The 16,385-nt window shown below is 43.7% G+C and overlaps 1 protein-coding gene across 2 annotated transcripts; it reads right to left on the bottom strand.

Moving 5' to 3' along the window:
• Positions 1–8,090: 8,090 nt before the first annotated feature.
• LOC144497088 (uncharacterized) lies at positions 8,091–14,978 on the bottom strand. 2 transcript variants are annotated; one of them, XR_013498506.1, is made up of 3 exons: positions 12,973–13,005; positions 10,316–11,720; positions 8,091–9,552 (listed from the first exon to the last, which is right to left on the bottom strand). XR_013498506.1 is itself a non-coding variant. In XM_078217846.1 (2 exons), the coding sequence occupies exon 2, from the start codon at positions 11,300–11,302 to the stop codon at positions 10,376–10,378; it is 927 nt and encodes a 308-aa protein (XP_078073972.1). In that variant the 5' UTR covers positions 11,303–11,720; positions 14,857–14,978; the 3' UTR covers positions 8,091–10,375. The 2 variants fall into 2 exon arrangements, 1 of the variants encoding a protein (XP_078073972.1); XM_078217846.1 differs by lacking the exon at positions 12,973–13,005 and adding an exon at positions 14,857–14,978 and having other exon boundaries at positions 8,091–11,720.
• Between the last annotated feature and the right edge of the window lie 1,407 nt (positions 14,979–16,385).

Raw genomic sequence — 16,385 nt, 5'->3', positions numbered from 1 at the left:
CTAGTTTAAGTTAAAGTTTTTAAGTTTAGATTTATTAGTGCCACAAGTAAGCTTACATTAACACTGCAATGATGTTACTGTGAAAATCTCCCCTAGTCACCAAATTCTGGCGCCTGTTCGGGTACACTGAGGGAGAATTTAGTATGGCCAATGCACCTAACCAGCATGTCTTTCAGACTGTGGGAGAAAACCGGAGCACCCGGAGGAAGCCCACACAGAAACGGGGAGAATGTGCAGACTCCACACAGACAGTGACCCAAGCTGGGAATCAAACCTGAGTCCCTGGCGCTGTGAGGCAGCTGTTATAATTCAGATCAGAAACTGTTTCATGAAGCCCAACTGGATCATAAGTTTGCACTTTGAATTTGGCTAGGATAAGCATGATGGTGCAAAACTTTTACTGCAGCCTGTAGGTCGCTGCATTTACGTTTAACTTCCTCTACCTGCTGCAGCGCAGCCTCTCTCTCACGGACAGCACGCTGTGCCTTTAGGTAGGCTTTATCACATTGAGCCTGGAATTGGCTCATGTGTATCATATTGATTTGGTTCCTTTCTTTTCGTGTGTTTACCTCCACTTCCAATTGTTGTATGCGCGCAGTCTTCCACCGGGCGCACTTAAATGTGAGGATGGTTAGGTACACTATCATAAGTAGGATTCCTATTACGGCCAGTTGTGACAGAATGCGGACCCATGGGTGGATTTGGACATTTGAACCCCAATCCCAGAGGTCCTCCCATGCAGCATGACTGGCCATGATTATTTCCTTTTAGGATTCGTCACTTGAGTATAGGTAAGGTACTAAATTCCCTCCCGTAGATTTTACCCAAATTCCCTAGACTGTTCTAGTTCTGACTACACAGTTTGTCCACCTTGTGTTACAGACACCGGGTTTATGGCCCAATTTACTGGTTGAATCTGTATTAGTCCTTCACTCACTTAAGACTGGCCGTCACGTGGGGCATCTGCCCTCTTAATTCAGGCTCAGACGGAGTGTTGGAGAATACCGGATTGAAGGTTCGACTTCGGAGCAACGTATTACTTCTTATCGAAGTCCCATCTGGGGTGCCACTGTTGTACCTGTTAATCTCAGATACTTTCAACCAGTTTACCCCGGTGCCCTTATTTGCAAGGTGGACAAAGGACAAACACAAGTAAAGATTCAACAAGTTTATTAAATAACACTATTAACCCTTAAATTACCCACATAAAACAAGAGGATACCCCAGCAGATTCAAGTATACTACCCGTAAAGATGGCTTGGTTAAACTGCAGGCCCGATTCTCTGAGTCCCTCTGGTCTGTTGTCACGAAGGTGAGTCTCGATGGCCGCTTCTTCCTTCCTTCCTTGTCTGGTCAGTCTTCCGAATGATCACGGCTGTCTCCCCTGTCGAGTCTTCCCTCCTTGTGCCTCTGAGTGTGTCCCTTTATCCCCAGCCTGCTTGCCTTTCCAGAAACTTCTCTGGCTTCTGGCCAATGAGGTCCCAGGAGGGGGTTCCAATACCCAGTGGGTTTCTTGATGTCTGCCTGACAGGACACCAGGGTCCGCCCCCAGGTGTCCATCTCCATGTTGTTAAACTTGTTATCCGGTAAGGTTTCTACAGGATCTCTTGGTGACAGAAAGTCTGGCCCGATCTGGGCTTCTAACAATAGGCCGATGCATTTCAATGAGGTGCCATGATCTCCTGCTAAGTCTCAAGTAGAGTGTAACGACCTTTAATGGGTGGTTGATGGGTCAGGCCCAGACACATTTGTGTATTGTACAATTGGCCTGCCTGCGGTTTGACTGTGTTTGATTTCAATGTGCCCAATTCCTTAATTTAGGATATCCAATTTTATCAGCCTTAAAACTAGGCCCTGTTTATATCACCACAATGCATAACCCTTAACAAATATATCTAAAATTTTCCAAACAAAATTTCCCGTAGACAAAAAACCCTTTCCACAGGTTAACACAGCAAACACTGATGCTCACATGATAATGGAGCTGAGTCCTTTGGTTGGAGAATTGAAACTGACTTCTCAGCCTTGTAACTTCTACCAACCCTCTGGATACACACAGAACAATTTGAAGTCGGAACAGCTTCCCAGAACACCAGGGAGAGGCTCTGGTCAAGCCACCAACAGCAGATTTTCTACTCCAGGAAGGCAAGAAGCTTTGCTTTCAGCTAACCAGCAGAATTTCCAAAGCCAGGGAGAGAAGTTTTTGTTCCTTCTAAAACTCGAATTACTGCAGCTAAACAGAAAATGAAACATTAAACTCACTTGGAAGGAAAAGAAACCGTGCAGAAACACATGACCTGTCAACAGTCTTGAGAGCTGAGACTGCGAGAGCTGCAGCTAACATGATTTTTAAAAAAGCATCTCTTAAAGATACACTAACGTCACACAGCAGTGTAACCACGGTGCCACTGTGTTGCCCTCATAAAGAGTGTAAAATGGGCTATCAATTCACTAGAAGCTTGAGTTGTACTGGCAAAGACCATTTTTTCCCACAGAGTCTGTGTTTAACATGAGAAACACTCAGGAGAAATGTTAATTCAATGGAGATTTTGACAGGGTGGCACAGTACTTAGCATCGCTGCCTCACAGGGACCTGGGTTCAAGTCAAGCCTTGAGTGACTGTGTGGAGTTTGCATGTTCTCCCCATGTTTGCTGGGTTTCCTCTTGGTGCTCTGGTTTCTTCCTCGTCCAAAGGTGTGCAAGTCCAGGTTAGATGGATTGTCTATGCTAAGTTGTCCCTTAGTGTTCCAAGATGTGTAAATTAGGGGGATTAGCAAGGCAAATACCTAGGGCTATGGGGATAGGGCAAGTTGGGATGCTCTGTTGGAGAATAGCCTCCTCCTGCACTGTAGGGATTCTATGATGATGACATTTATCCCCATATATTCCCAAATTATTTGAAGAAAACACACTGGTTTGGAAGTGCGAGAAACTAAGGAAAATATTGCTTCAGTCTAGCTGACTGATACTAAATAAACATTAGAGTATTTACAACACAGAATCAGGAAAGTGGTGCACATGCACGGTGATATCATTGAAACATGTGCAGAGAGTACCAGCAAGTTGGGAGCAGTGGAATGACATCATTGGATTTCTGTGCAATCGCAGATTTGTGTATGAAGATGGGTTTTGGTGACCATCTTGTATTGGCAAGAGACGCAGTGAGAGAGCTCATGTGGAGCAGAAGAAAAGTAGAAAGCAGACGGGCTGAATGAGCTTTTTCCCTCCTTTAAAAGCTAGAATCAAATCAAAAAATTCTGGAAATATTCATCAGGTCAGATAATACCCTCACAAATTTAAAAACAGCACCAACCACACACACATACATACAAACCATCCCTGCCGAGATCCCACCATCAAATGTCCTTTGTTTTATTTCCTGAGTTGGTCACTTTGGAATCAATCTCCTGAGTCACTGTTACTTCCCAAGCAAGAGGAACTGAATCATAGAAATAGAAACCCCACAGTGCAGAAAGAGGCCCTTTGGCCCATCGAGTCTGCACCAACCACAATCCCACCCAGGCCCTACCCCCATATCCCTTCATATTTACCCACTAATCCCTCTAATCTACGCATCTCAGGACACTCAGGGGCAATTTTAGCATGGCCTAACCCGCACATCTTTGGACTGTGGGAGGAAACCAGAGCACCCGGAGGAAACCCACGCAGACACGAGGAGAATGTGCAAACTCCACACAGACAGTGACCCAAGCCGGGAATCGAACCCAGGTCCCTGGAGCTGCGAAGCAGCAGTGCTAACCACTGTGCTACCATGCCGCCCTTAGAAAAACAGTGGACAAAAACTCCTCAAATACAGTTTCTGCCCTGAGCAGAATCATTCCCCAAGTCACAGTGTCACTCGACGAATCACAGTGTTAGTCACAGTATTATTCTTCAAGTCACAGTGTTACTCCCCGAGTCACAGTGTTAGTCCATGAGTCACTGTATTACTCCGAGTAACAGAGTTACTTTCCTAAAAGCAGAATATAGGGAGCTAGGAAGCAAGCTGAACAGTAGGACCTCAAAAATAGTGATGTCAGGATTACTACCAGTGCCACCTGCTAGTCAGAGTAGAAACAGCAGGATACATTGAATAAATAAGTGGCTGAAAAGATGGTGCGAGGACAAGGATTTTAGATTTCTGGGGCATTGGGACCAGTTCTGGGAGAGATGGGACCTGTACAAACTGGATGGGTTACAGGATCCTGGGCAGGACCAGGACTGATGTCCTTGTGTGGGGGAAATTGCTAGAGTGGTTGGAGAAGATTTGAACTAATATGGTTGAAGCATGGAAACTTTTGCAAGGATTCAGAGCAGGGGAAATTAAAAACAAGAGGAAAAGACAATAAAGAAAATAAGAAAAGTGATAGGCAGAGAAATCAAGGGCCACAGTCAGATAAGAACAAAGTAAAAAATAGTAGGAACGGGACAAGAAACATAAAAGTCTCATCTTTACCTAAATGTCCAATCTGTACCTAAATGATCGGAGCATTCAAAACAAAATGATGAACAGATGGATGTAAAGGATGTAATATAGATGGCATTCGGGAAACGTGGCTCCAAGGTGACCAAAGATGGAAACTAAACATTGGGGGCTATTCAATGTTTAGGAAGGATAGACTGAAATGAATAGGTGGTGGAGTTGCATCGTTGGTTAAGTAAGATATTGATACAATATTGAGGAAATTTATTAGCATAGATGATGTGAAATCTGTATGGGTCAGGTTAAAAAACACAAAAGGGAAAAAACATTTATGGGGTGGTTTACAGACCACCAAACAGTAAAGGATTAGACAGAAAATCAGAGATGCGTATGTTAAAGGAACGTCTGTGATTATGGGCGACTTAAATCTGCATATAGATTGGGAGAGTCAAATTAGTCACAATACAATAAAGGAGGAATTTCTGGAGTGTATTTGGGATGGTCTTCGGGACCAATACGTTCAGGAACCAACAAAGTAACAGGCCATCTTGGACTGGGTATTGTGCAATGAGAAAGGATTAGGCGGCAATCCAGTTGTGAGAGAACCCATGGGGACGAGTGAACATAATATGAATGAATTCTTTGCCAAGATGGATAGTGATGTGGTTGATTCTGAGACCAGGTTCTTGAATCCCAATAAAGGTAACTATGATGGTATGAGACATGAATTGGACATGATGGACTGGGAAACATTACTGAAAGGAAAGGCAGTGGTCAGGCAATGTCAGGCATTTAAGGAACAAATAAGTGAACCCCAGAAGTTGTTTATTCCTGCTTGATATAAGAGTGGTAAGAAAACTTTGGCCAAACCATGGCTTACAAGGAAAATCAGAGATAGGATTAGATTCAAGGAAGAAGCATTAAAGTAGGCAAGAAAAGGCAATAGACCGGAGGATTAGGAGCAGTTTAAAATTCAGCAAAGGACGACTAAGGGATTGATTAAGAAGGGGAAAATAGAGTATGAAAGTAAGCTAGTGGGGAGCATAAAAACTGACTGTCACATGTCTGTCCTTGGCTTGCTGCAATGTTCCAGTGAAGCTTAATGAAAACTGGAGGAACAGCATCTCAACTTCCGGCTAGGCACTTTACAGCCTTCTGGTCTCAACATTGAATTCAACAACTTCAGATGATTTGCTCTACCTCACCTCGACCCCTTTGTTTTCATTCTATTTTTTTTTACTGTTCTCTACCTTTTATTTCTTTATTTCTTTCTTCATTTTTCTTCCCATTCTTTTGCCCTACTTTACGCCCCTTCCCTTCCCTTTTCTCCCCCTTTGCTTCTTCTTTCCTAAATCTTACCACTGTCCCATCCGCCTCCCCTAACATCTTCATTTTAGCTTCCCTGCCGTTTGGCCATTCACACCCTTTATTCTCCCTGTGGACAGCTATAACTGGTTTCCCTGGTTTCTGTGGCTACGACTCATCTTTCATTCCCTCACCCTGCAGTATAAATATCTCTCACCTTCTATGTCAGCTCTTTTCTCTCCTTACTGCTGCCAGACCTGCTGAGATTTTCCAGCATTTTCTCTTTTGGTTTCAGATTCCAGCATTTGCAGTAATTTGCTTTTATAAAAATTGACTGTATAAGTTTCTGCAGGTATGTAAAGAGAAAAGAATTGACAAGAATCAATGTAGACCACTTACAGTCAGAAACAGGAGAATTCATAATGGTGAATAAAAAATTGGCCGAGGATCAAAATTCGTACTTTGTTTCTGTCTTCACAAATGAAGACATGAATAATATACCAGAAGTTCTGAGAGAAACAAGTTTTAGTGAGGAGCTGAAGGAAATCAGCATTAGTAGAGAGATGGTTTAGGGGAAATTGATGGGATCGAAGGTGGATAATCTTGAGGAAGTGGCCCTGGAAATAGTAGATCCATTGGTGGTCATTTTCCAAAATTCTTTGGACTGGTTCCTATAGATTGGAAGGTAGCTAATATAAACCTGCTGTCCAAAAAGGGAGGTAGAGAGAAAACATGGAATTATAGACCAGTGATCCCAAAATCAGTACTGAAGATAAAAGCAAAATACTGCGGATGCTGGAATCTAAAACAAAAACAGAAAATGCTGGGAAATCTCAGCAGATCTGACAGCATTTGTGGGGAGAGAATAGAACCAACATTTCGAGTCTAGATGACCATTCGTCAGAGCTCTTTAGCTGCCTGTCACCAACTGCCCCTGGCTTCCAGCTAAAACCAAAGAACAAAGAAGCCCCTCCCTCTCTCTCTGCAAGGTCCTCTCGTTGCTCAGCAACTGTATTTATTCTTTGCGTTGTAGTTCTCTAAACAGAATAGAATCCCTGCTGGAACTGAAAGTAACCCTCACACATACCTTTGTCCAGAATGAAATTTAACTATAAGTCACTTTCCAGGAAAATGAACATTAAATTAAACCCACCTAAAACTAGTTCTTATTTTTGTTTACCTGTACAGGATAAATACCTTAAAACTATCTTTGGTTTTCTAACACACACGAGTTGAGGTAGCTGATGATTTCAGCTATTATTCATGTAAATTGAGTCTGTGTCTTTATAAGCTCTGTTTGTGAACAGAATTCCCACTCACCTGAAGAAGGGGCTTAGAGCTCCGAAAGCTTGTGTGGCTTTTGCTACCAAATAAACCTGTTGGATTTTAACCTGGTGTTGTTAAACTTCTTACTGTGATTTCAGTGGACAGCTTCCTCTGTGAAATGTGCAAACCCCAATCATAAAAATCATAGAAACCCTACAGTGCAGAAGGAGGCCATTCGGCCCATCGAGTCTGCACCGACCACAATCCCACCCAGGCCCTACCCCCACATATTTTACCCGCTAATCCCTCTAACCTACACATCCCAGGACTCTAAGGGGCAATTTTTTAACCTGGCCAATCAACCTAACCCGCACATCTTTGGACTGAAAGCAACCCTCACACATACCTTTGTCCAGAATGAAATTTAACTATAAGTCACTTTCCAGGAAAATGAACATTAAATTAAACCCACCTAAAACTAGTTCTTATTTTTGTTTACCTGTACAGGATAAATACCTTAAAACTATCTTTGGTTTTCTAACACACACGAGTTCCAACCTGGCCCATTCTTGATCTGAGAAAAATGGAAGGTGCTATGATCAGGATTTCCAGAATCGACCCTTTTCCACCAATTTCCTCACAATGGAGAGGCTCTCTGTTGTGGCAAAAGTCCAAACCAAAAGACCAAAAAATATCCCTCATGATAAACCAGGAGGGTGGAGAATGAGGTAGAGGGGGCAGTCTTGGAGTGAGGAACTCCAATTCCTCTGTGTCTCCCCCATTCCCTGGTGTGACTTCTCTTGCATCATAGGCATGTTGAGAGACAGATGTCTGCACTGGGCTGCTGCTGGCCAGAAGGTGCAGGCGTGAAAATCTAATTGCTTTTTTCTCGAAGCTGACAAAGAATCTCATTTGAAGAATCTCATTATTTATTTGTAGATGCTGCTGAAGGATCTCATTGTTTCTTTGCAGATTCTGGTTAACATCCATTTTAAACTCAGTCAATGTTTGCTGAAAGTAGTGGGGAAATTTCAAGAGGTGTCCAATTGTGTCTTAAACTAAGACAACTCAAAACTCGCAAAGCAAATATCTCTGTGTGAAAGACGTCACAAATTTATTAAACATAAAACATAAGACAATACAAATGTATAGCTGACTGGAGTCTGACAAAGAATTACATAGCTCTCAGGACAGAGTGACAGAACCTCGCCGAAAGAACTAGATTACAGAGTCAAATACAAATCAATTATACTTTTTACATAATCAATAATTCTGCCTTTCATTAGCTTAAAATCAATTCCATTTAACAGTTACACATCAATACAATTTTTTGTCAGATACCTCAGCCAATCATGAGATACTTAATAGCATGGTGATATCTTATTCATCCAAATGATTCCAGATGTAGTGTTCCCTTGGCACTAATTAACTCTCTGTTGCTTTGTAATGGCAGATGCTACCACAATGGACATTCCCACCAGCTCACTGCAAGTTGAACAGACATGTGTTCTTGAGTCCAGGTTCTTACCTATTCTATGTCTGGGCAATGAATAGGACTATTCATAATGTTGCATAATGCGTACCTTCTTAGGAATGCCACCCAATAAGATTTGCTGACCAGTCTGTTCCGACCTTTGGGTTAAAAATATTGACTCCAACCACCATGCCTTCAGTATCTTTACTTGACCAAAGCGTATATTTACATTGAAATACATGTAAAATATGAGCATATATGTTTTAAAATCATAATTACTTGTTTTGATTCACTTATTGCATTCACATACGTGTAAGCTGTTTGTGTTAGCTTGCCCAATATCATTTAACTCTTTACTGATTCTTTGTCCTCTGAAAGACTGCATTCTGCCTATAAATTTATTAGCTGATTAGAAATCCCCTTCCACACTGAAGCAACTTCGAAGTAGCCTTTGAACTTGTTCCTGATGCAAGCGCTCAAGAGGAATCAGATCATTTTTAATTTCCACACCAGGGTCCCTGGCGGCACGGTGACACAGTGGCCTCACAGCGTCAGGGACCTATGGTGCACGTCTGAGTGGAGTTTGCACATTCCCCCCATATCTGCGTGAGTTCCCTCCAGATGCTGCAATTTCCTCTCACAGTTCAAAGACGTGCAAGTTAGGTTGATTGGTCATGCTCAATTACTCCTTATTGTCCAGAAGATTAGCAGGGTAAATATGTGGGGTTATGAGGCTAGGGCCTGGGTGGGATTGTTGTTGGTGCAGGTTCAATGGGCGGGATGGCCTCTTCTGCACTGTAGGAATTCTAAGATTCCAAGCAGCATGGGCCTGATGTTGTCCATGTGCTTGTGGAGATGGCAGAGTTTCTGCTCCCAAAGCTCCGGAAGGTGAGGTACAGCAGCCAGAGCATCACAGGCCTTTTTCTTCATGCAAGCCACAAAATTTAACTTTAAGTCAGCAACACTATCCTTCTAATCAGAAAAACAGCTTCCAAGTGAACTCCCCATGTTCGGCCAGCTCCTTCATACATGAAACCTACCCTCCAGTCAATGAGTGGTCCTGGGTGTTATGGGACAGTTTTTCCTAAAGGAAGAAATTAAAATGAAAAATAAATCATTGTAAAGACTTTGCTGTGCTGTCTTGTGACACATTTTCCGAGTGCTGGAGACAGCTTTCAGCCTGCACCCAGGGGGACTTCTGATTAGCCCCAAGACAAAACCTGACAAAATTAGTAAATAAACATAATGTGATCTTTGTATTTTCAACTCAAAAACTATAAAGTTTCAAAAAATAACAAAAATATATTTAATGTTCAGATATTGCCCTCCTGTCTATCACAGGGAAACGTGTGCATCAGCTGCAAATTCTATACGTTTGATGTCTTCATTTAGTGATGTTTGGTAATCTGGTTAAAGGTCAATCTTCTTGAAACAACCGGGCTGATGGTGGGAGAGGTTAGAGATAGACACTGCTGAGACAGACAGTGCTCTGGAAGGACAGCTCCCCTGTGTGATCACTGAAGGGTAAACAACATAGACAACTCTCAGTATAAGGGAAGCAGGTGAGCCGCAGTGTCAATGTGCTAGGGTCTAATGACGGTGAGAATGATTTGTCACACATCTCACATATGAATGTTTTCGCATCAGTGTGCATAGAGGGCTGATTAGTCTGAGAATGATTTATTACATACCATACATGTGAATGGTTTGTCTCCTGTGTAGAAATGTTGCTGTGCGCAGAGGGAAAGTTGACTCAAGGAATGATTTTGTGACACCATACGAGTGCATACAGTCTTGTGTCGGTGTACACCAGAAGCCAATGAGTCCAAGAATAATTTGTCACATACCTTGCATGGGAAGTTTTTCTCCTCTGTGTGAACCTGTTGGTGTACATGGAGCATCAACGACTATAAGAATGTTTTGTCACACATATTGCATGTGAATGCTTTAACCTCTGTGTGAATGCGTTGGTGCACACGGAGGTTCGATGACCTGGAGAATGATTTGTTACACACTTCGCATGTGAAGGGTTTCTCCCCTGTGTGAATGCGTTGGTGTGCACGGAGGGTTGATGACTGAGAGAATGATTTGTCACACACCTCACACGTGAATGCTTTCTCTCCTGTGTGAATGCGCTGGTGTACACGGAGACTCGATGACTTTGAGAATGACTTGTCACACAACTCGCAATTGAAGGGCTTCTCCCCTGTGTGAATCTTTTGGTGCGATAGAAGGTTGTCATTTCGACTGAAAGTCATCTTGCAAACATCACAACTGAAAGGTTTCTCCTCTGTGTGAAGACGTTTATGTTCACTGACGCTTACTGACCAAGAGAGGGATTTGTCACACATTTCAGATTTGAAGGGTTTCTGCCCTGTGTGAAGGTTCTGATGCTGACACAAGGTTGATGACACTGGTTTGTTACACACCTCACACATGAAGGGTTTCTTTGCTGTGTGAAGACGTTTGTGTTCACTGAGGGTTGATAACCATGAGAATGATTTGTTACACATTTTGCATGTGAAGGGTTTCTCCCCTGTGTGAAGATGCTGGTGTTGACGGAGGGTCGATAACTGCGAGAATGATTTGTCACACACTTCACAGGTGTATGGTTTCTCACCTGTGTGAACTTGCTGGTGTCGATGGAGGTGTGATGATTGTGTGAAGGACTTCCTACAAACATCACACTGGAATGGTTTATCCCCCGTATGAATCATCTGGTGCCTCAGAAGCTTTGTAGAAGTCACAAAACCTTTATCACAAACATCACACCTGAATCGTTTCCCTTCCATGTGGCTGCCCTTATAGTAACAACGGTTGTAACAAATGCACATCAGAAGATCTTATGAACCCATGGAGTTCCGGACATACACTTCACACTTAAACAACCTATCACCTGTAGGAATGAGTCTCGATGAATTATCAAAGCTCTCACAACACTTGGAGTCCACTCACACTTCTTCCCAGCCTCACCCCGACTGATCACCCACAGCCAAAACTTCAGAAAAGATGTTTCCGATGGAAGGTTCCACACCACTGACCAGTTTCAGATCTGATGATATATCAACGCTCCCCTGACCCAACTGATTTCTTGATGACGGTTTCACTGTCCAACCTTCTCTGCGTTGAGCAATGCTGTGAAGGGACTGGATGTCTTCCCACAGTTGTGCAGTTGATTCTTGGGTGATGGTCAAGGTCTATCAGTGCTGTCTAACCTCTCTGTATTCTCTTGTGTAGGTTGCTGCGATCCCTCTGTAAAACAGGAAAAGGAAATATGATTTCCTGCAACTCCCTCTCCTCTTTTGCTTAAGGGACTGAATCAGCTATTCCATAGTGAGTACCAGTTTGCTATTCCCCACTGTGAGGGGTCAGATGCAAGTTCTTTTCTTTTTCCTCACTTGACTGTCACACACCCTCTGTTTCCAGCATGGACACTGGATTGTGACCAGGAGTGGACAATGTGGCTACTTTCTTTCCTCTTTCCAGGCACCATGATGACACGGTGACACAGAAGTTAACATTGCTGCCTCACAATGCCTGGGACGTGGGTTCAATTCTGGCCTTGGATGACTGTTAGTGTGGAGTTTGCACATTTTCCCACCGTGTCTGTGTGGGTTTCTGCCGGGCACTCCGATTTCCTCCCACAGTCCCCACAATCCAAAGTAGCGTGAGATTAGTCATGCTAAATTGCCCCTTAGTGTCAGGTCGATTAGCAGGGTAAATACGTGGGGTTACGGGGATCGGGCCTGGGTGGGACTGTTGTCGATGTAGGTGCAAAAGAACGAATGGCCTCCTTCTGCACTGTTAGGAATCTATGAAAAGATAGGTGAACAGAGTAAAACGACTATCAATTCACAATGAGCTCTTGCATTGTTGGTGAAGATCAGTTTGACCTTCAAATATGTCAGGAAAAATGTTAATTAAATGGAGATACCAAATTCTGTCTTTGTTTCCCAAATTATTTGAAGAAAATACACTGAGCAGGAAGTCCTAGAATCTAAGGAAAATATTACTTCAGTGTAGGTGATTGATTTATCCTGGGAAATTAGATATGTGCACTAACTCAGACTGCACATCCCAAATTCAGCTATCAGACACAGCACTGGACAAAACTATCAAATCCAAGCCCGAAGCTTCTGGAAAAGGCCGAGGCCTTCACATAAAATCTTTAAAGAAGGCATTAAAAGACATTTCAATAAGTGTGTCTCTGTCCCTCCCAGATAATTACACCTCACTTTCTCATATTCAATAATAATCCATCAACAAAACTCAGCCAGTAAATCAGAAGGAAAATGCTTCCAATAAACACACTCAATATCCAACACACAGCTCCAATCAAACAGCTCAGCACAAAGCACCGAGGAAACAGATCTCTCAGTTGGATCTTCTCACACAGCATAAGGGGCATTTCCACACCTGATTCCCCACAGGATAGTCAGAGTGCCTGAACATTAGTGTGGATATTATGCAATGTAATTATTATAAATTCTGCTCCTTCACTCACCATCTCCTCACTTGGTTTTCAGTTCCTACAGGAAGTGAAGCAGCTGTGAAAGAGGAAGAGGAGAGAATGGGCAGAGTAGGTGGGCTCTCTGATTGACGTCTCTCACAGCCAAACCAAATATTTCTGGAGTAACATGAGTTTCCTGAAGCTTGGGAAACTGACCGGTGAAACGGAGACGATTTTGAGCAGTAGATCAGGTGGGGATTTAAACTTGTCATTGTCCCATCTGATTAAAACCTCACTTATTGCAGCTGCTGTCTCAATACCCTGGTAAATGTTTGACAGAGATTTCTAGTGTGGGAATAACATTCTTCATCCTCGGAGGCTTTCAAACTGACATCAGTGTAGGATGTGTAGCCTCTGATGTGTTTGACAGCAGATCAGAAGAGAAAGACCCACAGAATCCAAAGCAGTGATGATGTGCAGAAATGTGATTAGCACCTGCATAGGAAGGAGGGACAGGGAGAGAGGGTCACGGGGGAGAAGGGCATGGGGGAGAGTGGCATGGTGGAGTGGGGCACCGGTTGGTGAAAGCGACAGGCGGGCGGGAAGAGGTGCCCTGGGAGGGAGAGTGGGCACAAGGGAGAGGGGCATAGGAAAGAGACTCAGGGGGAGAGTGGCCCAGGGCAGAGGGGGGGAACACTGGAGAGGAGGGCACCCGAGAGAGACGAGAGCCTGGGAAGAGGGGATATGGCGAGGAGGGCCATGGGACAGAGGAGGCACAGAGGGACAGAGCGGGCACAGAAGAGAGAAACAGAGAGTAACGGGAAGAATGTGCTAGTGCTTGGAAAGTTACTCTGACTCGGAGAGTGATTCTGACCCAGGGAGTGACTCTGAGTTCAGGGTATACCTGGGATTGGGTGACTGTACCTTGCAGATTGACTCCAGGTTGATCAACTCTGTGGGAATAAAATAAGGATTGTTTAAAAGTGGGAGCACAGGTTAACAGGAAACTGGTGAGAATGGTGTTGGGGGGCAGGGGAGAGGCTCAGGGATGGTGGAGCCACCCAACATCCAATCTAGTTTGTGATGAAATGTCATTTTGAACTGAAACTTTAACTTTGTTTCTCTCCACAGATGCTGCCTGATTATTTCCAGCAATTTGTTTTCTGATTCTAGTGTATAAAACACAGAATCAGACCATTTGACCCATCTACTTTCTCTCAATGCTCATGCTCCACCTATTTTCTCTCACCCTATCAGCAGATCCTTCGAGTCAAAGAGTTTTACAGCACAGAAAGAGGTCATTCGGCCCATCATGTCTGTGCCAGCCATCAAACACCAAACTATTTAAAGGCGACACAGGTTCGATTCTGACCTTGGGTAACTGTGTGGAGTTCACATGTTCTCCCCGTATCTGCGTGGGTTTCCTTCCGCACACCAAAAATGTGCAGGTCAGGTGGATTGGCCATGCTAAATTGATGCTTAGTATCAAGGGGATTAGCTGGGTAAATATGTGGGGTTATGGGAATAGGGCCTGGGTGGGATTGGTGGGTTTAATGCCCTTTTCCTGCACTGTGGTGATTTTAATCCCACTTTTCAGCACTTCCATAGCTCTGGTCTTTCAAGTGATCATCCAACTGTTTCTGAAATGTTGTGAGGCTCTTCACCACCCTTTCATTTGGTGAGTTCCAGATTCTCACCGCTCCCCGGGTGGAAACGTTTTTGCTCAAATCTCCTTTAAATCTCCTGAAGCTCTTCTGTGTGATTGTTGTGATTTGTGTGACTTTTTCCTCTTCAGTTGTACACAGAGAATCTCCTGCAATAGAACATAGAACATAGAACATTACAGCGCAGAACAGGCCCTTCGGCCCACGATGTTGCACCGACCAGTTAAAAAAAAAAAATGGTGAATCTTCCCACCGCCATCGCTCTGGTTCCTACCAAGGGTCAATCTCTGCTTTTCAATTCGATTCAGCCGCTCGGGGCTCGCGCTTCCTCACATTCCAACTCCCGAACGCTGGGAGCCAACCGCCGCTGCGCGCGGCAGAACTACAACTCCCATCAGGCACCGCGGGCTGGCTCTCCCCTGATTCCATACTGCCGCCCCTCACTGCGCAGGCCCGGGGACACATGCAGTAATATGCACATTTAAATAGAATAATATAGTTCTAACCGGGTGAGATTCTGTCTCGAAAGCGGCTGCGTAGAACTGGGCGGAGAGAAGATCGGGGAGGCCCCGCCCCCGCATTTGTGGGTGGCTTAGCGTGATTGACAAGGAATTATGGGCGGATTTACTGTGGCCTCCTTCACTGATTGGCTGTAGGAACTGTCAATCAGAGCGCTGAGCTGTTTGATTGGAGCTGTGTGTTGGATATTGAGTGTGTTTATTGGAAGCATTTCCCTCCTGATTTACAGGCTGAGTTTTGTTGATGGGTCATTGCTGAATATGAGAAGGTGAGGTGTAATTATCTGGGAGGAGCCGGGGCACATTAATTGAAATGTCTTTTAATGCCTTCTTTAAAGATTTTACCTGAAGGCCTTGGCTTTTCCCAGAAGCCGGGGCTCGGATTTGATATTTTTCCCATTGCTGTGTCTGATCACTGAATTTGGGAATGTGCAGTCTGAGTGAGTGCAGTGTATCTAATTACCCAGAATAAAACACAACCTTTCAATCAGCTACATTGAAGCAATATTTTCCTTAGCTTCGAGCACTTCCTGTCCAGTGCGTTTTTTTCAAAGATTTAGGAAAACAAGTGGAGAAATTTCAAAATTTCGATTGAATTAAAATTGTTCCTGAATGTTTTTTATGTTAAACACATTGTCTCAGGGTAAAATTGGTCTTCACCAGCACGACTCGAGCTAACAGTGAATTGACAGTCACCTGACTGTCTTTTTCATTGCCTTTCCAGTGTCGGAGAAGATAGATAGTTGGGTGGAAACTGAGGGAATGTGACAGTCAAGTAATAAAAAAGAAAGGACATACATCTGAACTCCATACGGGAAACAGTAGATTGGCTCTCACTGTGGAACAGTCTCTATCTGAGGAGTCAGACACAGCAAAGGAGGCGAGGGAGTTGGAGAAAATCATGTTTCATTTTCCTGTTTTACCGAAGGATTGCACTGTACTACATCAAATAACACCAGGTTAAAGTCCAACAGGTTTATTTGGTAGCAAACGCCACTAGCTTTCGGACCGCTGCTCATAAATAGCAAACAGGGCATATAAAGACACAAACTCAATTTACAGAATAATGAATAATGATTGGAATGCGAGTCTTTACAGCTAATCAAGTCTTAAAGGTACAGACAATGTGAGTGGAGAGAGCATTAGCACAGGTTAAAGAGATGTGTATTGTCTCCAGACAGGACAGCCAGTGAAATTTTTCAAGTCCAGGCAAGTTGTGGGAGTTACAGATAGTGTGACATGAAACCAAGATCCCGGTTGAGGCCGTCCTTGTGTGTGCGGAACC

This window comes from Mustelus asterias, chromosome 8 (genome assembly GCF_964213995.1).
Source record: "Mustelus asterias chromosome 8, sMusAst1.hap1.1, whole genome shotgun sequence".
NCBI lineage: Eukaryota > Metazoa > Chordata > Chondrichthyes > Carcharhiniformes > Triakidae > Mustelus > Mustelus asterias.
The sequence above is the reverse complement of the archived record's forward strand: the minus strand, read 5'-3'. Positions and strand labels throughout refer to the sequence as shown.

Excerpts from the sequence above, each read along its gene's own strand:
- LOC144497088 (XM_078217846.1), bottom strand. The coding sequence starts at position 11,302 with ATGTGCATTTGTTACAACCGTTGTTACTATAAGGGCAGCCACATGGAA.